Source organism: Chiloscyllium plagiosum, chromosome 16, assembly GCF_004010195.1.
Source record: "Chiloscyllium plagiosum isolate BGI_BamShark_2017 chromosome 16, ASM401019v2, whole genome shotgun sequence".
Taxonomy (NCBI): domain Eukaryota; kingdom Metazoa; phylum Chordata; class Chondrichthyes; order Orectolobiformes; family Hemiscylliidae; genus Chiloscyllium; species Chiloscyllium plagiosum.
The window spans coordinates 49,129,834-49,148,565 of record NC_057725.1 but is presented as its reverse complement, the minus strand read 5'-3'; the positions used below and the strand labels follow the sequence as shown (position 1 = coordinate 49,148,565).

The 18,732-nt window shown below is 40.3% G+C and overlaps 1 protein-coding gene across 3 annotated transcripts in view; it reads left to right on the top strand.

Annotated features, from left to right (window-relative positions):
* Window positions 1-18,732, top strand: part of fads2 (fatty acid desaturase 2) — a 54,180-nt gene continuing 35,448 nt past the window's right edge. Inside the window, exons 1-2 of one of the 3 annotated variants that reach the window (XM_043706020.1) lie at window positions 1-338; window positions 16,629-16,739. In XM_043706020.1, coding sequence (XP_043561955.1) covers window positions 132-338; window positions 16,629-16,739 — 318 coding nt within the window. In that variant the 5' untranslated portion in view covers window positions 1-131. The remainder of the gene's footprint in view (window positions 339-16,628; window positions 16,740-18,732) is intronic. The other 2 variants (XM_043706019.1, XM_043706021.1) reach the window with 2 other exon arrangements.

Sequence of the window (18,732 nt, the reverse complement as noted above, 5' to 3'; positions counted from 1 at the left end):
ATCTCCTAGGATACAGCATCGTATTAATGGTTAATTCTTGTAGGATCTTGCTGGGCGGGCTGGAAATATAAGATGAACTGCTAAAGCCAAGAGGGCAGGTAGAGGGAGAGAAGAACGTGAAGGAAGGAGAGATGGGGAAAGGAGGAGAGAAGGGGGAGGAAGAAGGGGGCTGTGAGAAAATGTTAACGCATTACACTTGGGAAGAGATTCAGAAGCACAATAGCAAGACGGACAAGTGGCTTGTGATTGATAGGAAAGTGTATAACGTGACTAACTGGGCCCTAAAGCACCCCGGAGGGATACGGGTTATCAGTCACTTTGCCGGAGAGGACGCCACGGTAAGGAAATCACCTTTAAACAACAATTCAATCCAGCAGCTCGATTGCCCGCTTGCATTCGCTCAGAGAGCGCAGGCTGTATGTGAAGTCAGAATGCACTCATGTACGGATGCATTTCCCGTGCGCTGTTGCTGTTCTTTGTGATCTGTTTATCGATGTGAGCTTTGGAATACTCCTCGCTATTGCTATTCACCACTCACAGGCATCTCCAAGAACCTTATCTTCCCCGGCGCAAATGGTCTTGCGCGAGTTTTTTTTTGGTGGAAAATCTTGATCTTTAAGGTGCGGAAGCAACCCCTGGTTTCTTGGCAGAAGACCGAGGTTACTCGAGTTCAGGGATCGGGAGTTACTCGCGGTCAGATGAATATGGGCCATCACTCTTGATGGAAATGCAATCCTTCCAGCCCGGGAATTGCCCATAGTTACACTCTTGGCGAGATCTAGATTAGAATTATAAAATTGCTAAATAATAAAAAAAAGATACTGGTGAAGACTGGATAAGTATAATTCAGACTGAGCCAGAGATCGTCGAGTTTTTTTTAGAAAACGAAGACTAAGCACAATTAGATGGGTCACTGATCAGAGTTTTCAGAGAGTGCTTGAACCTAATGAATTACAATTTCCAAAATACCGATACTTCACGGTGAATCCAGTTATATAGTTTTAAAAAATGATTTTCTCAATCATCATTAAGCAGCAACATCATTAATACATACAACCGAATCCAATCTCCAAAAGGTCCTAGAACCTCAATAAAAACAAAACCTGACTAATTTGGCCATAGTAAATGTATTGCTGTTGATGAGGACAATACAAATGATTTGGTCTTCAATTCAAATTTGTGTTTTAATGCTAAAATATATTTGCATAATTAAATCTTCCAAGGGTTACTGTATTAATAATCAATATTCATTCAGAACCAATTGCAAATAACCAAGACACACTTTCCAACTCCTACCAATTTCCATAATTATTGTCTCTCCTCTCTTGAAAGAACTAACCTTTTGCAGGTTACAGTGGTGCTTGTCAGGTGGCCATCTTCACATAACTGAGGGATTATGTGTGTCAGTGAGCTGTTTGGTTGTGGGGAACAGTACATTGTAGCCAACGTCAACTAAGGTAGTCTGCGCATGCCTGCAGCAAGACCTTGATAAGGTTCAGTTTCAGCCGAGTGCCAGGCAATCATCATCTCCAACAAGGAAAGTCTCAACACCTTGCATTGATATACAATGGTACATGCAATTGCTAGATACTCCATTATCAACATCCTAAGGGCTATTATTGACCAGTGAATAAACTGGACCAACCCTATAAGCAATGTGGCTACAAGAGAAAATCAGAGACTTGAACTTGTGCAGTGAGTAACTCACCTCCTGACTCCCAAAGACATTTCACCATCTACAGGGCCCAAGTGAGGAATATGGATGATTCATTTGCTTGAATGAGTGAAAATTTAACAGCACCCCAAGGCTCAACACCAGGAGCTCAGTTGATAAGATCCCTAGCTGCTATTTTAAATGTCCACTTTCTCTACCACTGTGCATAGCATTTGCAAAGTATGCTATTATTAGCAGTGCTCACATTCTGTTAATGAATAAAATAAAGAATGGACTCTCTAGTCTGGAACTGGACATTTATCAGAATTTAGAATTCTTTGATGTTAATTTAGAGCTCAAAATTTTGGTACAATTTTGCATCTAGTAACTAACAATGTTTGGTTGAATAATCCTATGATGCAATGCGCTTAAGGGTGAGGGAGTTCAAGTATCAACTAAAACTAATCCAAATAGTTTAATATGATGCACAATTTCAAAGAACTGAGAGATTCCAGTTCTAACCTTAGTGTGTACTGAATGATTTCACCTCCGCAGTTGATCTCAGTGCACTAAACTAAGGAAGAGCATAAAATAACAAGGGATTCCTGATACACCTGATCAGTATTCAGAGACATGTTTTAGAAAGTGTGTATGCATGCAATGGATCGAATCTTGTGGTGCAGTAAGACTGCCCCTACCTCTGAGTCAGGTAGCCTGGGTTCAAGTCCCACCAATTGCAATAACATCTTTGATTAGGTTGATTTGAAAAATCTATGAATGAAGGGGAGAACAGCATTGTGTTTACTTCAGTACTCTCCTGAGGTTGAATTGCATTCTAACTGGGATCATATGGGAAGAATAGAGAATTGGCTGAGGTTCTGGTGGGAATCATCTATGGAACTGTACAAGAGCATGAAATAACCCACTTGAGGGAAAATAGGATATAATATTAGCAACAATTCAGTAGGTAAAGTACACATACTGGATGTTGATTTTCTAGTAGTTGAGTTAAATCCATTTGACTTTCCTTGATTTGCCACAAGTGGACTAGCAATGGGTCCCTCACGATCAACATTGCAGTGGTAGTAACTTGACTAAATTATATTGTAACAATCTCTCTAGTCTTAATGAATGTTTTTTGTTTCTAAGCTTTTGTCAATAGATTTGGTAAATGGTAAACTCAGCATGGCTGTTAAGAAAATCTGAGTTGAAAATGTGCTGCTGGAAAAGCGCAGCAGGTCAGGCAGCATCCAAGGAGCAGGAGAATCGACGTTTCAGGCGTGAGCCCTTCTTCAGGAATGAGGAAAGTGTGCCAAGCAGGCTAAGATAAAAGGTAGGGAGGAGGGACTTGGGGGAGGGGCATTGGAAATGCGAAGGTGGAAGGAGGTTAAGGTGAGGGTGATAAGGTGAGGGTGATAGGCCGGAGTGGGGTTGGGGGCGGAGAGGTCAGGAAGAAGATTGCAGGTTAGGAAGGTGGTGCTGAGTTTGAGGGTTGGGACTGAGACAAAGTGGGGGGAGAGGAAATGAGGAAACTGGAGAAATCTGAATTCATCCCTTGTGGTTGGAGGGTTCCTAGGCGGAAGATGAGGTTCTCTTGTGGTTGGAGGGTTCCGAATACTGTTAAGAAAATCTGCGTTGTGTTGAGATAGCTCATTGCAATGGAAGCAGCAAAAGGGATGATTCAACTCACAGAACCAGAAAATCTTACTGCAGAGGGCCATTTGGCCTGTTGTGCCTTTTCTGACTCTGAAGGACCAGTTCAGTTTGTCCTACTTCCAAACCTTTTCTTCACAATGCTGTAAACTAGTCTGCTACAAATAGATGTCAAAATACATTTTGACTAGTAACTAAGGAGTCTGATTCCACCACAATTTAAGGTAATATGTTGCATATCTTAGCAATCTTCTCTTCAGAGATTTCTCCTCATATACCTCTAGTTCTTTTTGCCAATTATTTTCAATTTGTAGTTTTTGGATGCTGGTCCACTTGCTAGATGATTTTCACCCCTTTTTGCTGTATCAAAACTTCTGCTTGTAATTTTAACATATCTAACCCTCCCATTAACCTTCCCTGCTATATGGAGGACAAGTCAGCTTCCTCAATCTGTGCACATAGCTGAACGCACTCAGTTTGCAGTGTGGCAGAGTGGAGACAATAGTTTTTAAAAGCCAAAAGCACTGCGGATGCTGGAAATCAGAAACAAAAACAGTAGTTGCTGGAAAAGCTCAGCTTGTTTGGCAGCATCTGTAGAGAGAAATTAGAGTTATGTTTCAGGTTGAGTCATCTTTCCTCAGGAGATAGTTTGCTGGATTAGAAATCAAAGCAGAAAAATAATATTTCAGTAGTATTTTGGCCATGTCCCATCTGGAGTACTGAATTCAGTTTTGGGTACAGAACTTCAAGAAAAATACATTTGATTTTAGAAGGAGTACAGTGCAGAGTCACCAGTATTATATAAGGTCATCAGTGGATAAATTATGAAGCAAGTTTCATATAATTGACTTGCATTCTTTTCCATTTAGAAAGGTAAAGGTTGATTTAATCAATGTGTTTAAAATGTTAAATATCTATCTGGTGGGGCATCCAGAGCAAGAGTGTATAATCTTAAAATTCAAGTTAGGCCGAACAGATGAAATTGGGAACCATGACATCATGGAACTCAGTCTGTCTTGGATACTGGTGAATTGAAATTTTTAATACTGAGATTGATAGTTCTTTTAAAATGATGAAATAAAAGCATGTGAGAGATCAGCTGTAATCTGATTGACCAATTGAATAGACTTGAAAGCCTGAATAGCCTACTTCACTTCCTGTCTTCCTGTAGTGATTGAGAGAGACTCTTAGTGATTTTTCTTTTCTCTCTCTGTAGTGTATCCAGTTGAGTTGGTAGTTCAGGGAAAGGCAAGAAAGTGAACCTGGACGTTTTCCTGGTCTGTATAAATCAACTACAGGAAGCTTTTATCATCTGAGCATTCTTGGAGAGGTGCTTTCACTTTGAGCAATGGTATTGTTGGCCAAGGAGGAAAGCAGGAATTAAACCTATAATTAAGAGATTGATTTGAGAAAGGTAACCAGTTATTTTGTGCATTGAGCATTACCACATGCTACATGGCATATTGATATAAGGTTTGCACACACTGAATCCTTTGGGCACACAAATGAGTTCTAAGTGAGCAGAGTTTATGCTCTGGTAGCAGAGCCACAGTGACAGAACTTGAGCAAGGAAGAAGGTGAAGGAGACTCTAGAGGATTAGATATTTTCTGTTCAGAGAAATGTAGTGTTCACATAGTAACATTGTTTGTACTTTAAATCAATAGCTCTAATTAATCACCCAGACTCACCTAATTTCATAATTGCTAATCAAGACAGACAAACTTACATTGCTTATTGCTAATGGTTTGGTCTGCTATGACCTGGTTTAAACAATGCTGAAGAAAAGAACATTTTGTCAAAGCTTTTTGCCTTGCATTAATCAGAACAATTTACAAGAAAAACATGCATTGACCTGATGAATGCAAGTCAAGAAGCTTCAACAAAGTGCATTTTTGTTTGTTTTGACAATACTCAAGTTCTGTACCGCCAAATATTAATTGGTTTAAAAAAATCCTGCACTGCAAATTACAATTTTTAAGGGATGATTGGGAAGGGGAGAATGTTGGTGTCATAATTAAGTAAAATAAACCTCCTGTGATGTTTTGCATGTTAAGTTAAAGGACACACTGTTTCATTTAAGGATAAGCATGTTACATAATGCATTATGATTTCTGGTCAGTCTGTATCTCTTAGACCACAATGTATCATGAAGTAAACAGCTGTTCAGACCAATTGGATCATTGTTGCTTGATAAAGAAAGATGCTTAAATTGGAAAAGGGTTCAGTTTCACTCTCTTAAGTCAGAAGCACCTGGCATCTAGTTACTGTCTTTTTGTTTCTATTGTTTCTGTTAGAGTGTGATATCTGGACTGTCATGAACAAACCGTGAAGCAGATGTTGCATATTAGACGTTGAAATGTTCCATATTCTCTTTTTACCTTTCCTCAAGCCACTAAACAGAATTTCATCAGTCAACATTTTGATATCCATATTTTGGGACATAATAATTGATGATATGTCTAAAACCTAATATATCAATTTATAATGTGGACTTAAAATGTTGACTTAGGCAGGTTTTAGTGAACGTGGCTTTAAAATCTGGTTTAACTGCACATGCTTGTACAATGGTAAAATCACACTGTATCAGCAAAGGATTAGTTGATAAACTAGAAATCCAATCAGATAAAAAAAATCATTCATATGTTGAGAAATCAATATTATAATGCATTCATCTGTGATAAATGTTAGCTGTGTTAATGAATGTCTTACATGCATTAAACATTCATAGTCAGCAATGCATGGATCCTATACTGTAAGGAAGCTTTCACTAAAGTAATACAGTCCATCCTCATCATCTCTTTGTTTATACTGTAATATCATTAAGTTCCATACTGTTTTTGCGAATGGGTTTCATTGTTTGCCATCACTTAAGCACTAAATAATGTGTGAGTTTATTAAAATATTCGTGAATTTGTCTGAAATTACATCAAACTTCAAAGACAAATAACTATAAAGGGGGGAAACTTTAGACAAATTACAAGATGAATCTGTATATTATACACAAATAAATGTGAGAAAGAGAGAACCAGCAGCCCATCAAGTCTTACTCACAGTAATGATGCATGAATACCTTCTCCTCATCCCCAGCAGCCACAGAATGTCCTGGAGACAATATAAGAGAGAACAAATAGAATGGAATCAAAGTGGAGAAAAATATATATGTCTGATCCACTCCCCGCACCTCCAACATCAAGAAATCAAAATCATCCAGGCGACCACATTGACCACTTATACATTAATTGTTAGATCACTTCCCTTCTATGTGAGGTCTGCTCAAGCAAGAACTGACTCAGTTACCTCTTAAAGGCTCACCTACTGCATGAGCCAACAACAAATTTCAGAACTGAACTGTTCTCTGTGAAAAGAAGAATGGCATGGATTAAATGCATGACCTGGGCCAATACAATCTGACGAGTGAAGTAATATCTCAAAAGGCCCATGGTCTACCCTTTATATAAATATCTAACTTTGTCAGCCTGTCTCCAGGACTTCATTGTACTTCATTTTAACACAATGGTGTTGTGTTTTCATTGTACCTTTTTTTATGTGCATATTAATGAGATAAAAAGTTGCATGTAAACCTGTCATATTGTATTGGCATAATTTGTCCACTTAATGGCTCTGAGCATTCTTTCTATTCATGGCCAGAGCCTCCATTTAAAATGATGTATCATTTCCAGGAAAAAAAACTTACTGCTTAGAAATCTCTGTTATGCTTCTTTATTAAAAATTTCTTTGTGTTGCCCTGTCTCTTTCTTTTCTCTATAATCCAACAAATCTTTCATTCTCTTAGCTGTTTCTTTCTGCTGTCCATCACAGTCCTACACTGAACACTCCCCTGCGCCCCCAAACTCATTCTTCGAAAGCCCTAACACCCATGCTTTTGTCAGCATCACCCCAGTTCACATGCCAAGAATCTCCTTTCTCAATGTTCTCATACTCAGTCAGTGCCAAAGCTCTATCCATGGCCCTAGGATTACTCAATCAATATTAACAACTCATTCCCTATTTCTGGAAATTGGCACAGACAGCTCCTACATCCTGCTTTCCAGGAACATTTTGCCACAGGACCACCTTCTTAAAAAAAGTGAGAAAAAAATTAACTACGTAATTAAACATACATATGCAAATGATTACTGTCTGATTACTAATCCAGTTTTATACGAACACGCATGGAATAATGGAATTTGAGCTTGACAATATTAACACATCAGTTCTTTATTAAAATCAAAACTTGACTTATTTCAATCATCATTAAACTAGTTGCGATGATAAATTACAAGAGCTATAGATACATGACTCACATTAAGCAGCAGAATGAGAGATAAATATTACCTATTATGTTTAACTCAAATGATTATCGTGTAACTGAACATGGAGAGAAAACAGTAGGAAGAAATTTGTCTTTAATTGAAGTAGCAGTGTAGCCAAGGAGATGTGATGAAGGACATAAAGTTCAAATGTGACTTATTTATTGTTTCTTGTGGATGTTAACAGCACATGTAAAGTCTCCATTGCTCAAAAAAATCTGTATTGTTCCTGAAAAAGTTGAATATATCAAGAATGTGTTATCCATTTTTAGTGACTCTTAATTGTTTTTACAAATGTTTTCATTGGCTGCTAGTACCTCTCTTGCACTCCAGCACTTCCATTAGCTCAGTGTATCCTGCGACTCAGTGTGAGCACTACCATAAAGCGACCATACCACTGTCAGCTATGTTGGCAAAACCCATTGCCCAGACTGCAGCACTGACCTCACTGCGGGAAATTAGATGAAGTAGTGTAAAATGGCACTAATTGCAATTTTTACAGCCTTGATACATATGTGAATTAGGGATTGAGAGATACCACACAGATGCCCAGTTGATGTTTGGAAGCAACCATTGCATTAGTCCAGCTGTCTTGATGGCCACTGGGATAGGATGGCCATTCACCCTGCAAGTTCCAGGTCCTGCTGCAGCAGATGGCTGAGCTCTGTGGTGACATCCTGTGACAGCCGCAACCTGTGGTGTGCTGCACTTTGCTCACCTGGAGGAAATAGCATTGAGGATGATCGACTCTGTGACTCAGGTATTCCCTGTGCACTATTAGGGGATCTTCAGCTGTGATGTCTTCATGCAGAGGATGTTTGGCAGCTACTGAAGGTTGTTGCTGGTCCTGGGCTTGCTGCTGCATTTCTCTGTGCCTTCGTGTCACTGTGACCACAGTGACAATGACCCCTGACTGAGGCTGGATCCATTGGTCACAGTTCCAATGAACCTGTGTGGGGAATATCAGAAACAAAGCAACTCCTTAGTAATGTGAGCAATCAACATTCACATCACAAATGGTTTATTCTTGACCTGCATGCAGTGGCACATGAGGACTCCAAAAGGAGGGCTATGGAATGCCTTTTACATGGACCTTTGATATAGAGATGTTGTTCCAATGAATACAGCAGAAACCATGTCAAGTAAATACATTAGGCGCTGAATGATTTCTGACATCTTGTCACTCCATCCACATTCTATTTTCACAGAAGAAAGGCATACATTATATAAAGCATGTTGGCGAATACTTACAGTTTAAGATGAGAGGAAATCAGCACTGTTCCCTCATTCAGCCTTTGAGGTCTTGAGTTGTTCTTGTGAATTCTGGCCTGCAGGCTTTTAGTGTTGTCAGTGAGTACTTCTCCTTCACGAGATGACTGTGATTAACCGGTGGCATAGGGAAGATTACTTATGAGTAAGATTTGGATTCCCCATGATTGGACACTGCATACATTTTGCATATGGGTTATTGACTTCAATTTGAACTGTGAATGTACCTGATTAGTCCAATTACCACATTGTTCACAGACAGAAAAAAGAATGGGCTCACAAGGAAATAAGCATTCTGCCCACTCGGTATGTGGTGGCAGCCATTTTCCATTTTCACTCCACAATGAAGAATCACATGAGCGTGGAAGACAATGCAGGTTGTGATTGGCTTAGAAAGCCACCTGGTTATCCTGGTTATCAAAGCCACCCCACTCCTGCCAAGTTTCTTTCTTCCTTGCACACCCTGTCAAACCATCAGTTCTGAACTTCCACACATTCCTACACAGGTGTACGAATCATGACTTAATCTCCAACATTACACTCTGAACCCCCCTTAGAGCTGAGTCGCATGAACCATTGTCAAAGCTAGCCAGACCTGCAGGACTGACTGTGGCTCACTCTCTGGACTGTAGACATCTGGGTCCCCTGACCCTGACAATCCCAAATGGCCAACTGACTATGTCCAACCGCTGAACTGATTTTGGAGGCTGTCCTTCACTTACTGTACTGTGGTTACCTGACTGAAGGATGTCTCTCTTGATTGAGAACTATTACACTCAGACTTTGAGACATGGCTGCTTGAATGAAGCACATACAGTATGTTTGCCATATAAGCTTCTGTCACATGGTGCAAATGTAACATTGAAGCAAGTTGATGTAAACAACATGTTCATCCCCTGAATTGATCACTGCTGACAATCATGTAAAACTGTTTAGCTTTGTGTCTGTGCTAAAAGGCAAGACAAGACAGAAATGCAATGAGCCTTTAATGTCTTGGAGAATCGGAATTTTACTTATTGATGTCAAAAATCTCCTTTCTGTTGATCTCACTATACTTATCCAACTGACTCACCATTGTGCACAGCGTTCAATTTGTTCTTTAATAAATCAGAAAGGCAGACAAAATAGCTTCAAATTGATTTCAGAAGTCAAGTTGAGAAATAAACTGATCTAACCTCTAATTAATATGAATGAAGCAAGGAAACTGTTTGTAACCTTTAAAATTATGCATTAAACTGCAGATACCTACATTTCACCAGTTAAAGTTTTAAGAATTTGTTGGCGAAATGGGTGTCACTTGGTCCATCCTTAGTTGTCTTTGAAGATTATGCTAAGCTGCCAAGAGCCACAGGCAAACCCACAATGCTGTTTGAAATAGCATTTCAGGATTTTGATCCAGCAACAGTAAAGGAACAGCAATATGTTTCCAAGTCAGGATGGTGAGTGGCTTGCAGAGGAATTTTCAGATGGAGGTGTTCCCTTGTAACTGCTATCCTTTTTCTAGATGGCAGTGGTCCTGGGTTTGGAAAGTGCTGTCAAAGAACCCTTGATGAATTTATACAGTGCATCTTGTAGATGATACACACTGTCGCTCCTGAGTGTTGCTGATGGAAAGAGTGAATGTTTAAGGATGTGATGCCAATCAAATGAGCTCCTGGATAATGTCACACTCCTTGAGTGATATTGGAGCTGCACTCACCCAGGCAAGTGGTGAGTATTTCATCACATTCCTGACTTGTGCCATGTAGATAGTGGACAGGCTTTGGAGAATCAGGAGGCAGATTTCACATTGCAGAATTCCTGGCCACTGACCTGTTTTTGTAACAATAGTATTGAAATGCCTAGTCCAGTTCAGTTACTGGTCAGTGGTAATCCCCACAATATTGATAGTGGGAGGTTCACCTGTGGTAATGTGGCTGAATGTCAAAGAAAATGTTTCAATTCTGACTTGTTGGAGATGATCATTCCCTGGCACTTGTGTGATGCAAATGGCACTTGCCACTTATCAGCCCAAGTCTGATTCTTATCCAGGTCGTGCTGCGTATGGACATGGACTGCTTCAACAACTAAGAGTCACGAATGGTGCTGTGCATTGTGCAAACATTGGCAAATATCCCACTTCTGACCTTATGATGAAGCAGCTGAGGATGGTCGGGCCTTGGACACCTCTCTGAGGAATGCATTGCAGCGGTGTCCTGGGACTGAGATATTTAATCTCCAACAACTACAACTATCTTCTTTTGTGCATGTTATGACTTCAACCTAGGACATGGTGCTCTATAATGCTCCGATCCTTTATAAAACTAGAACCATGAGCAGTGTTTTGACAAATCATGTCTTGAAAATTTAAAAGTTTTCCTATACCTGAGGCACTTCATGCTTTACACTTGGTTCTCCAGTGATTTATTTTAGTGTTAACTTTAGCAGGAACATATAACTTAAATAATGAGCATTCGTCTTCCATGATCATGATGTACAGTACAATATAATCTGTCTCTAGTTGTGTCTGTTGATGGTGATGAGTTCTTTGTGGTTTAAAATGACAGGTCAAATACACCAGTTCAGTAACAGTAGAACCATACATTGTGTGCAACACTTCCTTTGTACTAAAACACTTTATCCTCCAGCTTGAAATGAGCAACGCTACTGGAGATCGGCGTGCATCTGTAAAGATTTTTGAATTTGCTGCAATTCAAAACAATGTCTTTTCTGGATGCGTGAGATGGAGAGAGAAACCAGGGATTTACAATTACCTACCAATCAGTGTAGAAACAGGATCCCTTTCACCTCAAAGTGTTCTTAAAATAATTAGTCTGTAATTTAAGCTCAGAATGCCCCTAAATTCAACAATTAAACATTGTGGCAGTGGAAATGGTTTACCTGAGTTACTCATCTGATTACCATATTGCTGGAGATCAGCTAATATTCAAAGAGTAAATAGGCACTCCCTATTAAAGCAGAAAGCAGTCAAGTTGTATGAGTGAGAAAGATCAGCATTTATTTTTTGTTCATTCAAGGGATGTGGGCATCGTTAGCCAGACCAGCATTTATTGCCCATCCTTAATTGCCCAGACACATTAAGAGTCAACCATGTATCCAAGGGTCTGGAGGTACAAGTAGGCCAGACCAGGTAAGGATGGCTGTTTCCTTCGCTATGGGGTTTTCTGAAATCAATACTATTGACCAGTAAGCCTGATATCAGTGATGGGCAAGTTGTTGGAGGGGATCCTGAGGGAGAGGATTTACATGTATTCAGAAAGGCAATGACTGCTCAGGGATAGTCAGCAGGCTTTGTGCATGGGAAATTGTGTCTCATTAACTTGATTGAGTTTCTTGAACAAGTAACAAAAGAGTACATGTGAGGCCAGAGTGGTGGATATAATCTAAATGTACCTAATTCAGGCATTCGACATGTTTCCTCATAGTAGACTGGTTAGCAAGGTTAGATCACACAGAATACAGACAGAACTAGCTGTTTGGACACAGAACTGAATCAAAGTTAGAAGACAGAAGGTGGTAGTGGAGGGTTGCTTTTCAGACTGAAGGCCTATGACCAGCAGTGTGCCACAAGGATTGGTGCCAAGTCCACTGCTTTTCATCATTTATATAAATGATTTGGATTTGAACATAGGCGGTATGGTTATTAAGTCTACAGATGACACCAAAATTGAAGGGAGTGGACAGCGAAGAAGGTTACCTCAGATACAACGAGATCTTGATCAGATAGGCCAATGGGCCAGAAGAGGCAAATGGAGTTTAATTTAGATAATGCTGCATTTTGGAAAGGCAAATCAGGGCAGGACTTATGCAGTTAATGGTAAGGTCCCAGGGCCAGTTGCTGAATAAAGAGACCTCAAAGTGCAGGTTCATAATTCCTTGGAAGTGGAGTTGCAGGTAGACAGGATAGTGAAGACAGCGTTTGGTATGCTTGCCTTTATTGGTCAGTGTATTGGAGTTGGGAGGTCATAATGCGGCTGTGTAGGACATTGGTTAGGCCACCTTTGGAATACTGCATGCAATTCCAGTCTCCCTGCTAGAGGAAGGACATGGTGAAACTTGAAAGGATTCAGAAAACACTTACAAGGATGTTGCCAGGGCTGGAGAATTTGAGGGGGAGGCCGAATAGGCTGGCGCTATTTTCCCTGGAGTATTGGAAGCTGAGGGGTGACCTTACAGAGATTTATAAAATCATGAGGGGCATGGATAGGGTAAATAGCAAAGGTCTTTTGCCCTGGACAGGAGAGTCCAAAACTAGAGGTTTAAGGTGAGAGGGGAAAGATCTAAAAAGGGCCTAAGGCTCAACGTTTTAACGCAGAGGGTTGTGTGTGAACGGAATGAGCTGCCAGAGGAAGTAATGGAGGCTGGTACAATTACAACATTTAAAATGCATCTGAATGGGTATATGAAGAGGAGGAGTTTAGAGGGATATGGGCCAATTTATTTAGGATATCTGGCCAGCATGGACAAGTTGAACTAAGGGGTCTGTTTCTGTGCTGTACATCTCTATGACTGTTTCATAATCATTTTTAGACTTTTAATTCCAGGTTTTTATTGAATTCAAATTCCCTCATCTGCCATGGCAGGATTTCAACCCAGGTCCCCAGAACATTAGCTGGGTATCTGGATTAATAGTCTTGTAATAATACCACCAGGCCATTGCTTCCCCTGATTTGTTCTTTGCCTGTGCCCAGTTGGCAGTTGGCCTCAGGAGGAGAAAATCAATCAGGATTCCTTCTTTAACCATTATCCAGTGATTCCCTCTGTAAATCCCAGAATGATATCTTGTGGGATCTTGCTCAATCTGTACAATAATCTTTTAAGATGTTGAATGCAGATGCGAACTAAGTATTTGGCATGGATTCTCTGCTGGTGTGTTGTGCAGACTAGCATCTCTAATTAATTAATGCAGAAAATAAAACTCAGGCAGAGTGGAGACATGTTTTAAATATCCCATTGCAATTATTCAGAAATCAAGTAGTGAATTGATCTAAACACAAAGGAGTAGAAGTGCCTAATTCACTGTCAAAGCAAGGGAGACAAATAGAGATTATTAAAATTCAGGTATCACAGAAAAACATGCACATTCCAGCCACTTGGCTGCTGACTGTAGGTCACTGGGCTACAGCAACAAGAGGCTGATTGTATTTGACATGGGAATATAGGATTATGCCAAGACCATGTGATCAGCTGCTATTCAGACAGATTCTTCCAGGTTTGAGAGGCGAGGGAAGCTGATGGAAAAGAAATTGTCAGCTCCTTTTGCTTCATTTTGATTGTTAAGGGGAAAGGTACATGGTAGAGGGTACCACAGAGGTGAGAAAGAGGAGTGCAGATAAGGGAGATGAACAAGAGTTGATGCCAAACTTGGATTTTAAAAGCCAGTGGATCATGAGGGCGAGAGAAGACTGAAAGAGGCAAGGAGTTAGTTAGCCTTAAAACAGCAAAATACTCTCGGGTCAACTGGCATTTGTAGAGGGGGCAGATGTGCTCAGGTCTTGGGTGTAACACCTTTTCCAACTCAAGCTGTAGTGAAGGAACCTTCCTACTGCATCAGTGTGATTGATTCTCACACCAGCCATCTTCATGGTGACTCCTAATGAAACTCAGTTTACTCCCAAATCATGTCAGTGACACATTGGATCGATGGTGCAAAAATAATGATGTCAGGTTGAATAATATTCAGGATTTCAAAATATAATATTACATACCTGTACAGGGTGTGGTTAATAGACTGAAACAATTATCATGATAAGACGATCATTCTCACATTAGCCAATGTCAGGGAGTTGAAAGTGTCTTTAAATGTGATGAATGCTCACCTTCCTACAGTTTCTAAAGAAAAATGCAAATAGAGGGAATTTGATTTTTTTTAAATTAGCTGAAATTTCCTCGAGGCTGCTTCTATCCCATTGCAGCCACTCTGTAGCATGTAAAAATGATTTTACAGGTCTTTGGAGTGGGGTAAGCGATTTGATCCTTCAAACACACCCCTGTTGTCAGAAAAATCCTAGCACAGAACTGGAAAAACTCCTGGGAGGAAATTCTCAGCCGTGGAACATGCTTAAAAGAATGCATCCTGAAAAGAATGACTCGGATTGACTGGGAGATAGAGTGAGTTAGCACTCTGACCATTCACCTCTGGGATCTGAGTTAAAATCCCAGGGGTGAGGACATGGAATTAGATTTGGACTGTGGGATTAAATCACCCTTACTGATGCTCAATAACAACTCTTCTCTGAAACAAAATTGGAAAGCCTCGATCTATTAGTTTTCCTGTTGGCCTATACAGAGACATAGTTAACATTCCAAGTCGAATTTGACTTGGAACTTTAACACTCTTTCTCCCCACAGATTCTGCCAGATCTGCTGGTACCTCTGGCACCTTCTGTTTTTATTTCAGCTTTCCAACATCTGCAAGATTGTACTATTAGGAAGATAAGAGATGCCTTGGATCCAATTTAAGCACCACTTGGCTTGTCGGAATGTTATGTTAAATAAAATTACAGAATTTTGCAGCGTAGAACTAGGCCAATCAATTTCCATCTCAATGGTAATTGCCAAGTTTAAACACAACAGAACCAGTTAGATGACAAAGCCTCTTAAGTGGTTTTTTTAATTGTTCCCTCAGGTTTGCAATTTATATACTGCTTAACTACATGAAAATGTTATGGCAGAACACCAACTCCCTGTTTCTAAGCCATGCTTCAGGTTCTATTTATTTTGCAATAAGGTGCGGTTCTTAGTTTTATATTACCTCAGTATTCTTGCCGTGTAACTGCTGAAAGAGTAGAACAGCTACTTTCAGTCAACTACAGTTTCAGGGAAAAATGAATAAGCAGACTTAAGAATTGTGCGCTCACCTGAGCTCATAGGGAATGCTAAACTGAAGTCCTACAGAATTAAAAATCAAATTAGATCAACCACTGTGACCAAAAGTGCTGGTGACCCATTTAGATCAGGTCATAGATTTAGATATACCAGCAGTGACTGCTTTTTTGGCCCAAGTGCTGCAGCCACGTTATAACTGTGAAGAAAAAGGTTGCTAAAGAACTGGAAGGGTACATGTCAGGATGAAATTACAACCCAAGGACTGATCTTTTGCATTGCAACAACTTGTACTTCCATATCCCAGGTGCTTCCTAGCGGTCAAACCTGTGGAAGAAGCAGATGCTAAGCAGCGGTCAGCAGAAAATTAAGAAAAAAGGACCAAAGAACTAGCCAAAGATAATGTTTTCAAATGTGGGGAGAATGTAAATGTGACATTGTCAAGACAGACTCATGGTAGCTGAAAGTTCATTAAAGTATTGAAAATATTTTTGCGAGTATCTATATTTGGAATGCTGCTTTGCAGGGAAGACTAGGATAGTCCAAAAGTACTTTATATAATTTTGCTGAACAATTCCTTTGTCTTTTGTATGAGGATTATGTGTGATGAGAGTGGACAGTTTCATTGCTATTTGCAGTGTTTAAAGCTTGACTTTATTTTGGCATTAGGTGACAGAGATTTGTCATTTTCAGAGTATGATGCAGAGGCTTGGAGATGCTATGCCGTTGTTGTGGCTGGCCTTCCGCTGTGGTTTAGCTGGCGTATATTATTGAAGTAGGATTGAGAGAATTTTATAACCTGGGATTACTTGGTGCTAATGCAGAGGAACAACAGCCAAATCGTTCCCTTGCTTAGTTTGAACTAAGCTTGCTTTGACTGACACAAATTCACCATGTTAAATGTATTGTCTTTCAGGATGCATTCCAGGCTTTTCACCCAGACCTCACCTTTGTCCGTAAGTTTATGAAGCCTCTTCTGATTGGTGAGTTAGCTCCAGGAGAACCCAGCCAGGACCGACAGAAAAAGGTGAGCTGTTGTTTCCTTTCATGTCATTGCTTGTTTTGAACAAGGTTACCACAATTTCCTTGTGAATTCTTCGTAGCACTTTTTTTTTAACTATTTGAAACATTAGTATTCTCCTGGATACTCTTTTGTAATGACCCTTCTGATATGTTTCTTGTACATAATTTGTCCATTCACAAGATCTTGAACATAATTAAAAATGCATGAATGTGAGGGAATTTTGTTTCCTCTTCCAGTAACTTTTGACATTTTGGGAGAAATTTAACCATGGTTGGGGGTGTAGGGAGTTGGAATCAGAGCCGTGGGCATCAAGACAAAACATATTGGGTATTGATGAGACTGTGAAATTGAGCTGGATTACTTTGCAATACTGAACCAGGACAGCTGCTTCCTCACCTAAATGAAAGATATTTTCTCCCAGGACTGGTTCTGAGAATGTGTTTCCATTGCTTTGGAGGTGATTTCCCATTTTGTGCTACTCAAACTTCTTATCAATTCAACAACACTTCTTTGCTGCCAGCTTTGCCACTTGTATCAGAGCAGCTTATACACCGCTTGAACCTCTCATGAGGAAAAGAGCAGCAATACCAACAACATCAAGAACAACAACAGCTAATGAACACAGCTCCCTTAGCAATCAGCTGCTCCATAGAACACTGAGGTGTCGGCAACTTCAACTCTGACCCCGAATACAGGTAATGGTTTGGCTTTCTGGACAAGGCTGAATAGCTGTGCATCAGGCAGCTCAAATGTACTTGACAGATGGTTGCTGAACTCCACATGCTCCTGGAACAAACCCTCCTTTCAAATGGACAAAGTAAGCATGCATTGCTGATGGTCTTCATGGCCAGGGCTCATACGGACACAGTTCAGTGAACCCAAATAGTTCAACTTGAAGCATTCTACATACAGCGTTCCTTCCCATTTTGATAGCACCAGTTGTTCATGTTCTATGCTGTTACTTAGAGACAGTGACGAAGATGAATGAACAATTAAGTCATGTTACAGTGATACTCTTGTAAATACCTGAGTATCCCTTGTAAAACTACAAAACATTTTTCGCTCTTTCCAGTGCTGCTTTTTGGTGCTATCTCTGTGGTTTCAGCAGTGTTTGAGTCAGGTTTCTCAGTTCCCAGTTTTGGCAACTGTGATGTTCATGGTCAGTGTCTTCTAGGTTTTGGAGCTCAGGAGGTCATAGTCAAAGAGTGTCCCAGCTGCACTTATACACAAGCAGGCTTAACCATCTGGATAGGAGGGAGTCCGAATGAGGAGTGGTGGGAAATGGAGTGAGAGTATGAATACTTTGAGCAGAGTCCCTACTTCCATGTGCTTTTTGACCATCTTCCTGCTTGTGACCCATCCACAATTCCCTAACAACCAAGATCTGGAGGTCACTTTGCAACACTTCTGTGCAACATTGAGCTAAGGTGAAGTCTTTCGGGTTCAGATGACAGAAGGCCCAGCATGCACTCAGTTGCCTGACACATCCATGCAACTGGCCAATCTTTCTGTGGAGATGGGCATTAGCAAATAACTGGAGCATCATGGAGCTTAAAATAGAGATAGACTCCTCCATTCTCTCAGACTGAAGTCACTCTGCTGACAGGAGGTCACACATTTTTTGCTGTTTCTCTAGAAGAGGCATCTTCATTGATGACATTATAAGTTCAGTATCTGCACTCATTTGAACTTAGTTTGAAGAGTCTTGTTCCCTCCATGAACTTCCATGCTGCTGTCTCTGTTTCCAATTAATCACATATCCTAGCCATTTAGGATATGTGATTAATTGTGTGACCACAAGACTTGGAGGCCTCAAGAATGGGTTTATCTGAGCCAGTTGAGGCTATACATCAATCCTGTTAAGACGGTGTCCCAAAATGCATGATGTCCTTTGAGAACACCTCACCCTTCTCTCATGCCAACTCCTACATCACTCTGTTGAAAGAAGCATGAGAGATTGAAGACATAAACATAACAAACAAAGGGAGAGGCTTCA